At 45.4% G+C, this 17473-nt stretch overlaps 1 protein-coding gene across 2 annotated transcripts in view; it reads left to right on the forward strand.

The window, feature by feature from the left end:
• Positions 1-17473, forward strand: part of jmjd1cb (jumonji domain containing 1Cb) — a 336498-nt gene that overhangs the window by 231979 nt on the left and 87046 nt on the right. For both annotated transcript variants that reach the window (XM_056296610.1, XM_056296611.1), the window contains 3 exons: positions 9150-9255; positions 15701-15825; positions 16359-16502. In XM_056296610.1, coding sequence (XP_056152585.1) covers positions 9150-9255; positions 15701-15825; positions 16359-16502 — 375 coding nt within the window. The remainder of the gene's footprint in view (positions 1-9149; positions 9256-15700; positions 15826-16358; positions 16503-17473) is intronic.

Genomic DNA, 17473 nt, shown 5'->3' on the forward strand with positions numbered 1-17473 from the left:
TGACAGTAATTGTGTTTTTGGCAGTAATCGTGTTGTAGTACAATAACCATGTGTTGTATTACAGTAATCGTGTTATATGACAGTAATCATGTTATATGGCAGTAACCATATTATATTACAGTAATCGTGTGTTATATGACAGTAATCGTGTGTTATATTACAGTAATCGTGTGTTATATGACAGTAATCATGTTATATGGCAGTAACCGTGTTATATTACAGTAATCGTGTGTTATATGACAGTAATCATGTTATATGGCAGTAACCGTGTTATATTACAGTAATCGTGTGTTATATTACAGTAATCATGTGTTATATGACAGTAATCATGTTATATGGCAGTAACCATGTTATATTACAGCAATCATGTTATATGGCAGTAACCATGTTATATTACAGTAATCATGTTATATGACAGTGATGTGTTATATTGCAGTAATTGTGTGTTATACTACAATAATCATGTGTTATATGACAGTAATTGTGTGTTATATGAAGTACTCGTGTGTTATATGACAGTAATCATGTGTTATATGACAGTAGTCATGTGTTATATGACATTAATCCTGGGTTATATTACAGTAATCATGTGTTATATGACAGTAGTCATGTGTTATATGACAGTAATCCTGGGTTATATTACATTAATCGTGTGTTATGTGTTATATTACAGTAATTGTTATATTACAGTAATCATGTGTTATATGACAGTAGTCATGTGTTATATGACAGTAATCCTGGGTTATATTACATTAATCGTGTGTTATATTACAGTAATGGTGTGTTATATGACAGTGATCATGTGTTATATTACAGTAATTGTGTTATATTACAGTAATCATGTGTTATATGACTAATCGTGTGTTATATGACAGGAATTGTTTTATATTACAGTAATCCCGTGTTATATGACAGTGATCATGTGTTATATGACAGTAAATATGTTATAGCACAGTAATCATGTTATATTGCAGTAATGGTGTGTTATATGACGGTACTTGTGTGTTATGTGACAGTACTCGTGTGTTATATGACAGTAATCCTGGGTTATATGACAGTAATCGTGTTATATTATAGTAATCATGTGTTATATGACAGTAATCGTGTTATATTATAGTAATCATGTATTATATGACAGTAATCGTGTTATATGACAGTAATCCTGGGTTATATGACAGTAATCGTGTTATATGACAGTAATCATGTTATATTATAGTAATCTTGTTATATTATAGTAATCATGTGTTATATGACAGTAGTCATGTGGTCATGTGTTATATGACAGTAATCGTGTTATATGACAGTAATCATGTTATATTATAGTAATCATGTATTATATGACAGTAATCGTGTGTTGTATTACCGTAATCCCTGAACAGTCTGGGGCAGACATTTGATGAGTGATCCGGGTGTTTGAAACAGGGAGCTGTGAGTTAAATGCCCCAGTGCTTGGGACCTGGGCACCAGCCTGATGGTCATGACTCGAAAAGGTTGGGAAACTTTGTTCTAGAGGGACGATCACACAGGTAGAGAAGTTGTTAGAAAGTCTGCCTACATACATGGTATGTGTACCGTGTCTGGCTGAGTGGCAGGCTGCAGGAAGTCTATGGGGGTAAAGCAGGAAGATGGCTGCCTTGGTTGTGGTCTGTGTGGTGACTGTGGTACAACCTCACTCACAAGTCTCATCCCTCCACCTTTCTTTCATCCATCTCTATGCTTCATCTTCTCCCCCCCACCCCCCACCCCCCCACACACACACCCACTCTTCTGCATCTGAGGTATGGTACAAGCTGAGGGAGGTGGAGCTAACTGTTGACTTGAGCGCAGCAGGTGGTGTGTGGAGCAGTGAAGGAACCCAGAAGGGAAGATGTGTTGATGTCCTAGACAGAATCAAGCCACGCAGAGCTTTGCCTGCTCCTATTTCTCACCACTGCTGCTGCATAGTTCTATTGTGTAGCTTGTGTGAGAGACGGACTCACAGAGGTAGTTTTAAAGTGGTTTGGGTTGGAAACATCCCGCTGGCGAGGTTGGTTAGAAAGCAAGAAAGGAAGCTTGATAAATGTGTGGCTGCTGGCTTAGCCAGGTGTGACACGAAGTAGGAAAAGGAAGGGAAATGGAAACGCTCCAACATTTCTGTTTACACCTGTGACTAAGAAGGAGAAATACACAATATTTGGGATGAGGCATACATATCTTAAGATGTGAAGACAACACCAAGGTAACAAGGTTTAGAAGCAAGGATATGAAGATAAAGGACGAGGGATGCCAGTTCACTTACAAACCCCAATTCCACTGAAGTTGGGACGTTGTGTAAAATGTAAATAAAAACAGAATACAATGATTTGCAAATCCTTTTCGACATATATTCAGTTGAATACACTACAAATACAAGATATTTAATGTTCAAACTGATAAACTTTATTGTTTTTTTGCAAATGTTCACTCATTTTGAATTTGATGCCTGCAACACGCAGGCATCAAAATAGAATGTGTGAATGATGATTTATTTCCAACATGTAATAAGCAGGATGTAACATAACACACACACACACACACACACACACACACACACACACACACACACACACACACATACATGCATACATATACACACATATATGCATACATAAATATATAGATATATAGATATACATGTATATAAAGATATATATAGATAGAGATAGAGTGTGCATTTTAACTTCTGGAGTGATTCTGAATTGCTGGTTCGTCTAGAATAGAATAAGTATCATCTTTCTTGCTTAACGAGTTGCTGTTAGTCTTATTCCAGCTGCTTGAGTATTAGTCCTTTTCTCTATACATCTGCTGCTAGTTCCTAGTGGGATCTTATTCTAGCTGTAGCTGTCTTATTCTATTTACTTACTTGTCTTATTTACTTATTCTAGCTGTAGCTGTTTTTCACCTAGTGTGCCCTTAAATATTTCTTGTTGCCTAGCTGTTTTGACTTAGTTGTCCTTTTAGCTTATGAATATATTCCTTGGTAACTTGCTGTTTGCAGTTTTAATAGTATTGTGTGAGTTTTGATAGAGTTTTACATAAGTGTCCAGTTTCTGGGCAATAAGCCTATTTTCAGTCTACCTCTTTGGCCAATTTGGTGTTAAGTGGCCAGGTTGTGGCCTGCACTCCTGGCAGACAATTAGCAATCAGTGTTCTTTAAATCACTGCTGCTACTTGGAAGCGTCAGCTTCCAAGCATCAGGCAAACAAGCCTAGGTTGAACGAAGGCTAGAGTGAACAAGGGCAAGCACGACTTTTTCAATCCAAGACTTCGTCAAGCACGGACTGTTCTTTTTAGATCCGGTCAGTCATCTGTATTTTGTGTACCTAGTATAGACTATGTCTTTCCTCTTCCCGGGGCTGGCATAGACGTTGGGTCACTCCTAGGCGCTGTGACTCCCAGAGCTGGGAGGTGGGGTGGTGGTACTGGCCTGCTAATCTCCCTGAAATGGAAATACTCTCTTGTTTCCATTCCACAATTTTCTCCGCCCTCTTTTAAATTTCATGCTGTTACTGTCCCTTATCCAGTCAAACTCACCATTGTGGTTGTGTACCGCCCACCAGGCCCCCTTGGTGAGTTTCTGGAGGAACTTGACACGCTTGTCTCACACTTCCCTGTTGATGACTCTGCACTTATCCTTCTCGGTGACTTCAACATCCACACTAACAAGCTAGATCCTCTTCTCTCTTTCCTCTCCTCCTTTGACCTTCACCTCTCACCCTCTCCTCCTACCCACAAGGCCGGCAACCAGCTGGACCTTAACTTTACTAGACACTGTCCTATTTCCAATCTGTCTGTTACTCCCTTCCAGCTCTCTGACCACTATTTAATGTCCTACTCTCTCTCCCTCTCTTCACCCCCCTCAGCCCCTTCCCCTACCCACATGGTTTCCACCCGTAGACATCTCTGCTCTCTCTCCGCCACTGATCTTTCTTCCTGTTATCTCTATCCTCCCTACACCTGAATCTTTCTCTCTCCTACCCCCTGACACTGCTACTGATCTTCTTCTCTCTACCCTCTCTTCTTCTCTGGACAATCTCTGTCCCCTCACCTCCAGGCCTGCACGCCCAACTCCACCTGCCCCTTGGCTGACAGACTCAGTACATACTGAGAGATGGAGCCTGAGAGTGGCAGAGCGCAAATGGAGAAAAGGCAAACTCCCAGAGGACCTTCTCAACTTCCAATGTCTTTTTTCCACTTTCTCCTCCTCCCTTTCTGCTGCTAAGGCTGCCTTCTATCGCTCTGAAATCCTATCCTCTGCCTCTAATCCTAAGAAACTCTTTGAAACCTACTCTACACTTTTTCAACCCCCACCTCCCCCTCCTTCTTCCTCCTTTCTCCCCGATGACTTCGCTAACTTCTTTGACAAGAAGGTAAATGACATCAGAGCTTCTTTTTCTCACCACCTGGTTAGTGCTGCTTGCACTATCCCACCCTCTGCTCCTTCCCTCACCTCTCCACGTCCCACCCTATCCCACCTCGCTCACCTCTCCCCCGACGAGATTCTAAACCTCATCACATCCAGTCGCCCCACCACATGCTCCCTTGACCCGGTCCCCTCCCCTCTTCTTCAGTCTATAGCACCTGAACTCCTTCCCTATCTAACCCACCTCATCAACACCTCCCTCCAGGCAGGATGCTTTCCATCTGCCTTCAAGACTGCTAGAGTCACCCCCCTTCTCAAGAAACTATTACTTAACCCCTCTGACGTCAAAAACTACAGACCGGTTTCCGTTCTACCCTTTCTATCCAAAACTTTTGAACGTGCTGTCTTTAACCAACTTTCTTTGTACCTCCACCAGAACAACCTCCTGGACCCCAACTAGTCTGGGTTCAGGGTGGGTCACTCGACAGAGACGGCCCTCCTTGCAGTGACAGAATCGCTGCACTCTGCGAGAGCAAACTCTCTCTCCTCTGTCCTGATACTCCTGGACCTGTCAGCTGCGTTCGACACAGTGAACCACCAGATCCTCCTCTCTACCCTCGAGGGGCTGGGTGTCACAGGCTCTGCACTCTCAATGTTTGCAACCTACCTGACGGGTCGCTCCTACCAGGTATGGAGGGGATCTGTGTCGGAGCCTCGCAGACAGACTACAGGCGTTCCACAGGGTTCGGTTCTGGTTCCTCTCCTTTTCTCCCTGTACATGACATCCCTGGGTTCTGTTATTTACTCGCATGACTTCTCTTACCATTGTTTTGCCGATGACACCCAGCTGATCTTGTCCTTTCCTCCCTCTGACACACAAGTAGAGACACGCATTGCTGTGTGCTTGACTGACATCTCGGAGTGGATGGCAACACTCCACCTGAAGCTCAATCTGGACAAGACAGAGCTGATGTTCCTCCCAGCGAAAGGTTGCCCTCACCGAGACCTGGCCGTCACCATTGATAACACCATGGTGATGCCAACTCGGACTGTGAGGAATCTGGGTGTGATCCTGGACGACCAACTGTCGTTTGCTGCAAATGTTGCATCGGTTGCTCGCTCCTGCAGATTTCTCCTCTATAACACCAAGAGGATTCGCCCATTTCTCACCGACGAGATGGCAGAGGTGCTCATCCAGCCTCTGGTCATCTCCCGGCTGGACTACGGCAACTCCCTCCTTGTTGGCGCCCTGGCGTCGGCCATCAGACCTCTGGAGCTTGTTCAGAAAGCTGCAGCTCGTCTGGTGTTCAACCGCCCTAAGCTTTCCCACACAACTCCCCTTCTCATGTCCCTACACTGGCTCCCAGTAGCTGCTCGCATCCAGTTTAAGACTCTGGTGCTAGCCTACAGGGCAGTGAAAGGAACAGCTCCTTCCTATCTCCAGGCCATGGTCAAGCCCTACACCCCCGCCCGACCACTTCGCTCTGCTGTCCCGGGACGCGTGGTTGCCCCGTCGCTCAGAGGCCCTTGCTGCCGATCGACCCGGTCACAGCTCTTTTCTGTCCTGGCCCCACAGTGGTGGAATGAACTCCCCACTGATGCCAGGACAGCGGAGTCGCTGCCCATCCTTCGGTGCAGGTTGAAAACTCACCTCTTTAAGAACTACTACCCTGTTACTTGTTCTTAGCACTTATTGTATTCACTCATTTAAAAACAAAAAACATCTCTTTCTTGTCCTTTTACTTTAGCACTGGTTTTGCGCTTAGATGCTTGTTTAGATGCACTTATGACCTCTGATGACTAGTAGTTCCCCTGATTTCCTACGTTAAATGATGCACTTATTGTAAGTAGGGCTGGGTATTGTGGCCAATTTTCTAAATCGTTTCGATTTCGATTCATAAGGCTCTAAATCGATTAATCACGATTCGATTCGATTCAGTCTGCTCTTAAATAATGAAAATGGCTCAACTCTGTGTTACAAAATACAAATGTACTTTATTTTTTCTCTTCACCATAAACAACAAGTTTTAAGTGCAAATTTGTAAATTGGACAGTTTAAACTTGAACTGTAAACAAAACTGGCTTAAGTCTCAAAAGTGCAATTTTGAATTAGAAAGGAATTGCAAGTGAAAGTGTACTTGAACTGCAACATTCCATCACTGCAAATTGCATTAAGGCATTGTTTCTTAAAGTGTAAAAATAATATTAATGGTAACAAAACTAAAAGTAAACTTAAACTGTCTCAAGTCAAGTCCTGTTACTGATGTCCAGGCGTCACAGGTTATGGCGACTCTCCCTGCTGACTGCATTTTCGTTAGGATGTCGTCTTTCACACATGTATACATCATGGGGATGACAGTTTCAGTCAGATGTTTACGTTGCACCATAACGTAGTGTGGTTCAAGCACCTGAACGAGTCGCTTGAAACCTTCGTTTTCCACTACCGAGTACGGGCGTAAATCTTTGCAAACAAAAGTTGCGATGCCGTCTGTTATCTTTATGGCCCGCGAAGACTCGGCTGGTAATGTCAGTGAGTCCCTCAGTTTCTTTTGTTTTGCCCCGGATGGCTTGTTGTCGGAAGCTAACGTTAGCGTAGTGTGATACCTTGTCAAGTGGTTCCTGAGGTTTGTAGTATTTCTACAATCTGCTAGGCAGATCTTGCAAACCACTTTGGTTTTATCCAGCTCTTTGTCGTTTGTTGTTTTAAATCCGAAATGGTTTCAGACGTCAGACTTCAGTTGGGACGGCTTGCTGAGCGGAGTTTTACCTGCGTCGGCCATTTCGTGTATGCACGCTCGTGCACTTGAACATTAACCTGACGTAACCGCGCCGCTGCTTCATCACGCACGAGACTAATGGGGGGGGGGGGATCGATCTCATGCCCTGTGAATCAATGTTGCAAAATATAAATGAAATCGATCCAAAATCGATTGAATCGATTTTTCTTACCCAGCCCTAGTTGTAAGTTGCTTTGGATAAAAGCATCGGCTAAATGACTGTAATGTAATGTAGATATATAACATAACACACACACACACACACACACGCATGTATATATAACAAGATATAACATACAGATAAGTCATTACCAGTCATGTGAAGTGATTAACAAGTCCACACATCACACTCAGTGAACACATCTCCATACACATCAGATTACTTGGTACATGTTGGAAAAGCAGTAGGAGGAAGTACACACTTAGATTTCCTACTCCTTCTCACCTGCTGTTAATTCAGCCACTGTACATTACAAACTCAGTTCCCTCTGCACTGTGTAGTTCACATTCAAGTTTTGCTGCACAACACAAACTCACCTACTGTGAACAAGAGAAAAGAGAAACACATGCTAATGTCATATAGCAAGAATAAACACATTTCAATGCTACGTACAACCCAGATATCCACTCGCTGTCATAGAAAGAAAAATTAACACATATAGTTATGAATGTGTGGAGATAAGTAAAACTTAGTTAACACAACTCTTCATCATCCCTATATCTCTTGATATTCAGACTTCTTCTTCAACTGTGTGATGTTTGTACTGTGTTTGAGTCTCATGCTCAGAAATGGAATGTGTATTAGCATTAGACTCGTATTACAGTTGTGTAAGTACAACACTGTTTTTGTGTGTGTGCAGATGTGTTCATCAGAGACGGTGACAAGGAAAAGGAGTGTGTTTTAGCTCAGTAACTGTATACTAAAGTGTGTTTTTCCTCTTGTATAAGTATAATGTCTTGGCATCAACAGTAGTCTTAGTGTCTCTATGTGTAGCATCATTCTCCTGACTGTGTGTGTGTGTGTGTGTGTGTGTGTGTGTGTGTGTGTGTGTGTGTGTGTGTGTGTGTATGTTGCATCATTGATTGCCATAGCTTGCCTAAGAAAGAGACCGATACTGCATGTTCAGTTCTTCCGTATACTCGGCATGCTAAAGCACTCTGCAGGATGGGTTAGCTTCAGAGAGTCTACACTCTTGGGGCCCTCCTGCAAGAGTCTATGTGTGTTGAGTGTTGGTCTTCAACTTGGTTTTACATATTTTGTACAAAACATGTGTTACAGACTAGTCGGGTCTAGGGGTTAAGGGTTAAGCCTGCAATGCTAGTTCTAACCTGGAGTGTGTAAAAAAGATGAAAAACGAGGGAAGAAACAGAAAGAAGGACTGGTTTCCAAGACTAGAGAAATAACCGGGAGGTGGGCTAGCTTACCGAGGTAGCAGGCTAGCAGTTAGCAGGTCCTTCCGAAAAGGCCTCGGCCGCGTGGGTCTCAGCTCCCGTAAGCAGCGGACTCAGTCTTGGGAGGTTAGTTCAGTTTAGGTTGATGGTGTTGAGCTGGAAAGGTGTGAACCTGTTGAGTCCTGGACAGCGTGTTCAAAATGGCGTATCCTGAGGGGTAATCATGCAAACTGCCGCCATTAACTAACTCCAGGGGCTGCACGCCGGCACCTCACAGTGACGTCCTCTTATAAATGCTGCTTAACCATGCCTCCAATCATTTGTCAATGAAAACCAGTCCAAGTATGTAAGAAAAGGAAGAAGAGGAGAAAGGCCAATATAACCCCATCACTTCTAACACATGGGTCATTGATAATAAGTCTTGTGTCTCATATCTTGTGCACAGTTTTCCTGCATGGATGATTTAAATATTTTGGGATCAAAAGAAATCAGGTTTAGCTGTCACATAACTTCATTTATTATGTAGTGTTGTGCACTAAATTATCCCTATGTGTCTTTGCTTATAACTGTTCTTCTGTTTCTCTCTGCGTGTATTTCAGGATGAGGTGGACAGCCAGAGTCCTATATTAAGAGACAACCCGCAGCTCTATGAAGAAGTGAAGGGCTGGCTCAAAGACCAGAAGGTCCAGGAGATTTTTATGCAAGGTACACCAGTTTGTGTCACGCTGTTTGGTTCAGTCCAACTTAGATCATTACACATCCTGTCAGTTAGATTTTTATGAAGCATAAAGCATTCAGAATATGAATGAGGACGTACTGTTGTTGTGTTGAGATGTGTTGTTTCCTCCAATGAGGATAAAGGAAAAGATACCCTGACATGTTTGGCTTAATCAGCTGTGAAATAGATTGACTAGATTCTCCACTGAAAAGTTTAAAGAGTGCATCAGAAAAATCCATCCTCATTCATCAGTTAACCAACAATGCATCTAAGATTCTTTGTCAAAGCTGGGGGTGTGGTTTCAGATAGAAGACATGTAAAATGTACTGAACTCCTCTAAGTGTTATCAAAACCTGGTACTCACCCATTAGGATATGGTCTTTGAAGCTCGGCATTTGTGAGGAATTAAATTATTATTTCTAAAAAAAACAACAACAAAAAACAGTGTACTTTGTAAAAAAAGATTAAGCTCCAGTTCTTTGATACTCCATGTGGTGCAACCCAGACACATTGTCAGTAATGAACCCAGGGTCATCAAGTGTTTCAGGTCTTAACATTAGACACCCTCACCGGAGCGACCCAGCCAGGGGTGATCATCCCCGACTTGTGTCCAGGTAGTGCATTATGCCACGCATCACCCCTCTTCATCCAGAGCCAATGGTTAAGCCTTTTCAGCAGCTTCCAGGATCCTCCTAATGGTTCTTAGTGGATGTTCTTAATAGCTGAACAGGTTGGAAGGACTCGGGAGGTCATCACACACTGACTGGACCAAGAACTTGAATCGGTGTGGTTCCACCTTACAGAGTTCTGCCCAGATGATCTTTCAGCCGGTTGTATGCTCCCACTTGGTCCAGGCCCCCTGCTTGCACATATCCACCATTCTGTTGTAGTGAGCTTCCTCTACCTCTGTGCGTACCCCTTCCTGGATTTGCTTTTGCCTCTCCTTTCCTTGGGCTTTAACATAGCAAGGTCTTGACTTGCTCCCGAGCCCGGCCTGATCAGTTGCCAAAGTGCCCATCAGGATGGTGTGCTGCAGCCTTGCCTCAGCCTGTTCAACTGCCTCCTGCGTGTGCCACTTTCTTCCTCTTCTGACCTCGATATGTGCAGAGGGGACATTGGTGTCAGCGGAATCTCAGTAGAGCAGGACTTCTCTGGCTTGGGTGACCTTTAACTCTGCCAGACTGCTGAGTGGAAGCCGTAGCTTGGTGTTATGCCCATATAGGTCAATGCTGGTCGATGTGTTATGCCCATATAGGTCACCTGCGGAGGAACTGGCTGATCTTCCTTTTAAAGCTCTCCACAATGGTGATTGGAACTTTGTAGATTAGCAGTGGCCAGAGGAGTCGAGGTGGGATTCCATGTTGATATATCCAGGTCTTGAATTTTCCAGGAAGCCCTGACTTGTCCACTGTGGAAAGCCAAGAGTTCAGGTCATCACTGGTTGCTTTGCATGCCGCTGTGTCCTTCAGATTGCTGGCGAAGAGCTTAACCAAGCTCATGACTGGCTTTTTTGTCACAGACAGAATTTGGGTGCCTCCCAAAGAGAAGCTGAACTGGTTGGTTAGACGTCCTTTCTTGAGGACCCAAAGACCAGGATTTAGTGGGCTTGACGCTCATTTTTGTCCGTGTAATGAGCCATTAAAGTCATTGAAGGAGCCACCTGCATCCGGGTACTGATGTAATTATTACTATTGATTCATCCGTGAACGCTCTGATCAGGGGTTGTCGGGTACGAGATTTGGACCAGGGATCGCTGCACTCCACTTCCGTAGACTTCACAAGCATATTCCCTGTTTGTGCCCCTGTTTGTGTCTCTGTTTGTGCTGGCCAAGAATATTCAAGATTCTTCATTTGTTACGTCTCATTATAAAAGTATAAGAGAGTAAAATTCTTGAGTTTCGGCTCCTCAACACTGCAGCAACAACAACAACTGAACAACAAAACAAAAACGCAGCAACAATAATAGTGTGCTGTGTGTGTGTGTGTGTGTGTGTGTGTGTGTGTGTGTGTGTGTAGTTGTCTGCATATCTGTGTGTGTCTATGCATGCCATGCTACCTCGTGTGTGTGTGTGTGTGTGTGTGTGTGTGTGTGTGTGTGTGTGTGTGTGTGTGTGTGTGTGTGTGTAGTTTGCATATCTGTGTGTGTCTATGCATGCCAAGCTACCTCTGTGTGTGTGTGTGTGTGTGTGTGTGTGTGTGTGTGTGTGTGTGTGTGTGTGTAGTTGTCTGCATATCTGTGTATGTCTATGCATGCCAAGCTACCTGTGTGTGTGTGTGTGTGTGTGCGCCTATGCATGCCAAGCTACCTCTGTGTGTGTGTGTGTGTGTGTGTGTATGTGTGTGTGTGTGTGTGTAGTTGTCTGCATATCTGTGTGTGTCTATGCATGCCAAGCTACCTCTGTGTGTGTGTGTGTGTGTGTGTGTGTGTGTGTGTGTGTGTGTGTGTGTGTGTGTGTGTGTAGTTGTCTGCATATCTGTGTGTGTCTATGCATGCCACCTCTGTGTGTGTGTGTGTGTGTGTGTAGTTGTCTGCATATCTGTGTGTGTCTATGCATGCCAAGCTACCTCTGTGTGTGTGTGTGTGTGTGTGTGTGTGTGTGTGTGTGTGTGTGTGTAGTTGTCTGCATATCTGTGTGTGTCTATGCATGCCAAGCTACCTCTGTGTGTGAGTGTGTGTGTGTGTGTGTGTGTGTGTGTGTGTGTGTGTGTGTGTGTGTGTGTGTGTGTGTGTGTGTGTGTGTGTGTAAACCAACGATCCGCTGAAGACCACAGGTCAGTACCATCAGTCCGGCATCAGGCTTAGTGTCTTTTAATGTTCTTTGTTCAAAAGCCTGGTTGCTTGGTGGAAAAAGCTGTTTTGGAGCCTACTTGTCCGGGCTTTGAGGCCGCGGTTCTGCTTGCGTGATGGTAGCAGCTGGAACAGTCCATAGTTGGGGTGGCTGGGGTCTTTGATAATCTGACAGGCTTTGCTGACACAATGTCTATTGTATATGTCCTGCGTGGAGGGAAACTTACATCCATTGATGTCCTGGGCCATCTGCACAACCCTCTGCAGTGTTTTGCGGTTGTGGGCAGTACAGTTCCCATGCCAGGCGGTGATGCATCCAATCAGGATGCTCTCGGTTGTGCCTCTGTAGAAGGCCCGTAGAATCCTGGGCCCCATGCTGAACTTCTTCAGTCGCCTGAGGTGAGAGATGCGTTGCTGTGCCTTTTTCACCACATGGGTGGTGTGTTCATCCCAAGTGAGGTCCTCGGTAATGTGGACACTGAGGAACTTGAAGCTCTTGACCCTCTACAGCAGTCCCGTTGATGGTTATGGGGTCCAGTCTCCCCCCTCTCTTCCTGTAGTCCACAATCAGCTCCTTGGTTTTGTCGACATTGAGAGAGATGTTATTCTCCTGGCACCACTTTGTTACGATTGTTACCCTCTCTCCTGTATGCCGTCTTGTCATCGTCGGTGATCAGGCCCATCACCGTCGTGTCATCAGCAAACTTTATCACCAAGTTGGAGCTATGTGTGGCCACGCGGTCATGGGTGTACAGGGAGTAGAGGAAGGGACTTAGGATGCAGCCCTGGGGGGCTCTTGTGTTGAGGGTCAGGGGGGCAGAGGTGTTGGAGCCCATCCTCACCACCTGGTGTCGGCCCGACAGGAAGTTCAGGATCCAGCTGCACAGGCTGGGATTGAGTCCTAAGTCCCTGAGCTTGGTGTAGAATCTGGAGGGAACTATGGTGTTGAATGCTGAGCTGTAGTCTACAAACAGCATTCTCATAGGAGTTCCTTTTCTCCAGGTGGGTGAGGGTGGTATGGAGTGTAGTGGCTATTGCATCATCAGTGGATCTATTTTGTCGGTAGGCAAATTGGTGGGGGTCAAGGGTGGGCGGTAAGATGCTACAGATTAGTCCCATAACAAGCCTCTCAAAGCATTCACTCACTATGGGAGTGGGAGCAACAGGATGCCAGTCATTCAAGCATGTTACCTTGGTCGTCTTCGGCACTGGTGCAATGACTGATTATTTAAAGCGGGAGTGGACTACAAACAGGGAAAGGGAGAGGTTGAAAATATCCATGAAGACACCCGCCAGCTGCTTTGCACACGTTCTGATCATCCGGCCTGGAATGCCGTCCGGGCCGGCTGCTTTGCGGGTGTTCTTGCGCATGAATGACCTGCGCAAGTCGGACTCAGCGATGGCCAGCGCACTGTCCATATTGGCAGCGGTGGAGTCTTCTCCTGGGAGGTTGGTGTCAAAAACCTCAAACCGAATGAAAAAACTATTAAGCTCATCCAGGGGGAGGCCATGGCATTGGCTAAGATGTTGGGTCTCCCTTTGAAGTCCAATATTGTGTGTTTTCCCTGCCTCATGCTACAGTGAGATCCCTCAGGCTAAAGTTGTTGTAATAGTCGAGCATGAGGTTTTGGATCTTCTCTGGGATTTGTTGTCTGATCAGGGCCAATTCTACCAGCTTGTGTGGGACTGATCCGTAGGCATTAGCAAGGTCCAGCCACAGCACTGCCAGGTATCCTCTGCTTTCTCACATCTCTCTGATTAGTTGGGTTACCACACCTATGTGCTCTATGCATCCTGGAACCCTTGGGACTCCTCCCTTCTGCGCTGAGGTGTCTATGTAAGAGTTCTTAAGGAGAAATCCCGTGAGGCGATTGGCAACAATCTTGAAGAGGATCTTAAATTCCACACTGAGAAGTGATTGTCCTTACTTGCCCACTGTTACTTGCGTTCTCCTCCTTAGGAATCCACATGCCCTCTGCATATCTCCACTGCTGAGGCACCTTTCCTTTCCTTCAGATCAACCTGTAGATCTTCCAAAGGTGCTCCAGAAGCTTTGGGCACTGTTTGAAGACCTTGTACAGTACACACTTGGGCCTGGAGCTGAAGATGTTCTGGCCGACGTGTTGACCTCATTGATCTCTTTCAATGTGGGCTCATTGATGTTGAACAGCGTGCTGGGTTCGGGTGGGTATATAAGGGCTGTGCAGTGGTCAAGGTCTTGCTCCCTCATGCTGTCACTGTAGGTGTTACTAATGTGGCAGTTGATCTCCTCCTCAGGGCATGACAGGTGACCACTGCATTTCTGCCCCAGCAGCTTCTTCGTAAATCCAGATGGATTTGCGATAAAGGCACTGCACTTGCAGGCCTTTTCCTTGCCCCTCTTCCTGTGCCACTCAGTGCGCCGAAGGGTGATTAGCCTTTCCATTACCATGCCTCGAAGTTCTGACAATGCTGTCTTATCTTACTTACTTGCCTTACTGGCTCTTGAATGTCCTCAGCTCTTGTCTTAAGTTGGGCGATCTTGACTTCCTGTCGGTTTGGATTTGCAGTAGTCTTAGTGGCCCATTGTTCCTTGACGCTGAACCTCTCCAAAGCAATGCTGATTATGAAGGCGCTCATTGTCTGAAGCCTCTGGTCCACACCACCCTTGGTTGTTGCTTCAAGGGCTGTATCCACATCTTCATCAAACTGGCGCCACTCTGAGTTTTTGTTGGTAGCCGGCCATAAAACCCAGCGATGTTCTGATAGTCTACGTCTGGGTGTAGCTCATGGTGTGTTGAGGTTCTGGGCACTGTGAGGTGTCTCCGGGCCTAGCTCCTCCTCTGTCTCAACAGGTGCTCTATCAGGTACTTACACTGTGCGTTACACCACTTGCTCCTTCTTCAAGCAGCCCATATTGATCTGGTGGATCTTTAGACTTCTTGGGTTTTTGCAGACCTTGTAGTCATTTGCTCATTAGCTTGCCTTGTTACCAGTGTATCTGCCCATTTGGGGTGCTCACCCCCCCCCCTTGGGCACCCTTGAGGGTATTTCTCTGAAAGGCTCTTCGTAGCATATATGTGGGTGCTTCCTCTTGGAATCCTAACCCTGCTTTCCCCGGTTACCGTCTCTCTGAGCTGTCCACTGTCTCTCCAGTTGTCACCTCACTATTTGCAGTTGTCATCCAGCCTTTTCCTAGAAGTTACTGGCATCACCATACTGAGTTAGCTCTTTGATGCATCATGTGGTGCAACAGTAATGAACCTGTGGTCATCAGGTGTTTCAGGTCTTAATATCAGATACCCTCACCAGAAGTTAGTTAAAAGTAGTAAATATTATCTGTAAAAGGGTTTAATTTTCCACCGAAAGAAACACTTTTTTAATTAACTACTCATTATCATTATCATTATGGTAGCGCTGATCATGTAGACACATGCCTGATTGTTGCTGTATATCTTCCCCTCACTTCCTGTTAACCCTATATTTCCTGTCTGTTCAACTGTCCTGTCTAATAAAGCAGGTATGGCTAAAAAAAAAAATAGTCACATTTGTTAACCTTGTACTATTGAGTCAGGTTTTATGATTATTTTTTTTTTATGGTTGATGCACTAATTTCCTCCCTTCCCTGCCACCATCTCCCTCACCCCATCTGTCTCTTGTTCTAGGTCCTTATTCACTGAATGGCTACCGTGTGCGTGTGTACAGACAAGACTCGGCCACCCAGTGGTTCACTGGCATCATTACACACCACGATCTCTTCAGTCGAAATATGGTCGTAATGAATGACCAGGTACAAAAACACACACGGAACAATAACATTCTCAGTTTCCTCTGCTGCTCTCACTGAGGTTTCTTCCTATTTTTTCTCTCTGTTAAAGGTTTTTTAGGGGGTTGTTCCTTATCCGATGAGAGAGTCTAAGAACGGGATGTTGTGTTGCTGTAAAGCCCCCTGAGGCAAATTTGTAATTTTTGATATTAGGCTATACAAATAGAACTGACTTGACTTGACTTGCAAGAAGCTCAGCATTTCTCAGCAATCCCACAGACACACATTCCCCTGACTCAGCATGAAAACCACATTACTTGTTTTATCAGGATGTTGCATGCAAGAGTCGTAGGAAGGGATAGCTGTGAGAGAAATTAATACAAAAACCAGTGTAAACAGGGCTTAACATCAGAACAGGGGAAGGATTTATTATGGTTCTCCAGCTGGTATGAACAATGACAAATTCATATTATATTTCCATTTAATATTCTAATGGGATGGAGGGAGGGCATAGTAGTTAATTGAATGTAAAGCCTTGGTTTTGTGTGTGTTGATAGGTGCTAGAGCCCCAGAATGTAGACCCCTCTATGGTCCAGATGACCTTTCTAGATGATGTGGTTCACTCCTTGCTGAAAGGTGAGAACATTGGCATCACATCCAGACGCAGGTCACGATCCAGCCAAAACAACAGCACTGCCCACGTGAGTACACACACACACACACACACACACACACACACACACACGCACACGCACACACACGCACACACACGCACACGACAGTCAGGTTCAACAGAAATACAAACCACCATTTTACATATGATCATACATATGCACAGAAAAATGTGTATACAGTCACCTGGAGCACAAACTAGGAGTCATCAGGACGCTGTACCACCGAGCTGACCACGTCCCCACCGACACACAGCCGGGAAAGAGGAGAAATCCCACATTACAGAGATCATGTTTAAGTGTGGTTATCCTAACTGGGTGTTTGTCAAAGCCAGGGAGACACCCAAACAGTGCACCAGCCGATCCAAGAAAAGAGAAGGACAACAGCTGCCTAAGTGTAAACCAGTGGTGATTCCGTATGTGGCGGGAGTGTTGGAATAGTTGAGACGCGTATTTTCCAAACACTGCATCTCGGTTACTTTCAAAACCCAAAACATGCTGCACCAGAAACTTGTCCACCCCAAGGATTGGGCTCCCGGCACGAACAGAGCAATATAGTGTAGCTGTTAAGTTCTGGGAGGATTGCCGTGACTTGTACATCGGGCAAACCAAAAAGGCGCTGGCCAAGAGGATGGCACAACACAGGAGAGCTAACATGTCAGGCCAGGACTCCACAGTCTACACCATCTACACAGTCTACACCATCTACAGGCCAGTGGCCACTCTTTCAAGGATGAGGATGTGCACATCATTGATAGGGAGGAACACTGGTTTGAACAGGGAGTCAAAAAGGCCATCTACTGTTACCTCCGGCTTGGTCGGGCGTCCCTACAGACACAATTGGCCGTGTCTGCGAGTGGGAAGCCAGATGTGGGCGTGTGTCCTGGTCACCACACTAGCGCCTCCTCTGGTCGGTTGGGGTGCCTGTTCAGGGGGGAGGGGGAACTGGGGGGAATAGCGTGATCTTCCCACGCACTACGTCCCCCTGGTGAAACTCCTCA

Source organism: Lampris incognitus, chromosome 17 (genome assembly GCF_029633865.1).
Source record: "Lampris incognitus isolate fLamInc1 chromosome 17, fLamInc1.hap2, whole genome shotgun sequence".
NCBI lineage: Eukaryota > Metazoa > Chordata > Actinopteri > Lampriformes > Lampridae > Lampris > Lampris incognitus.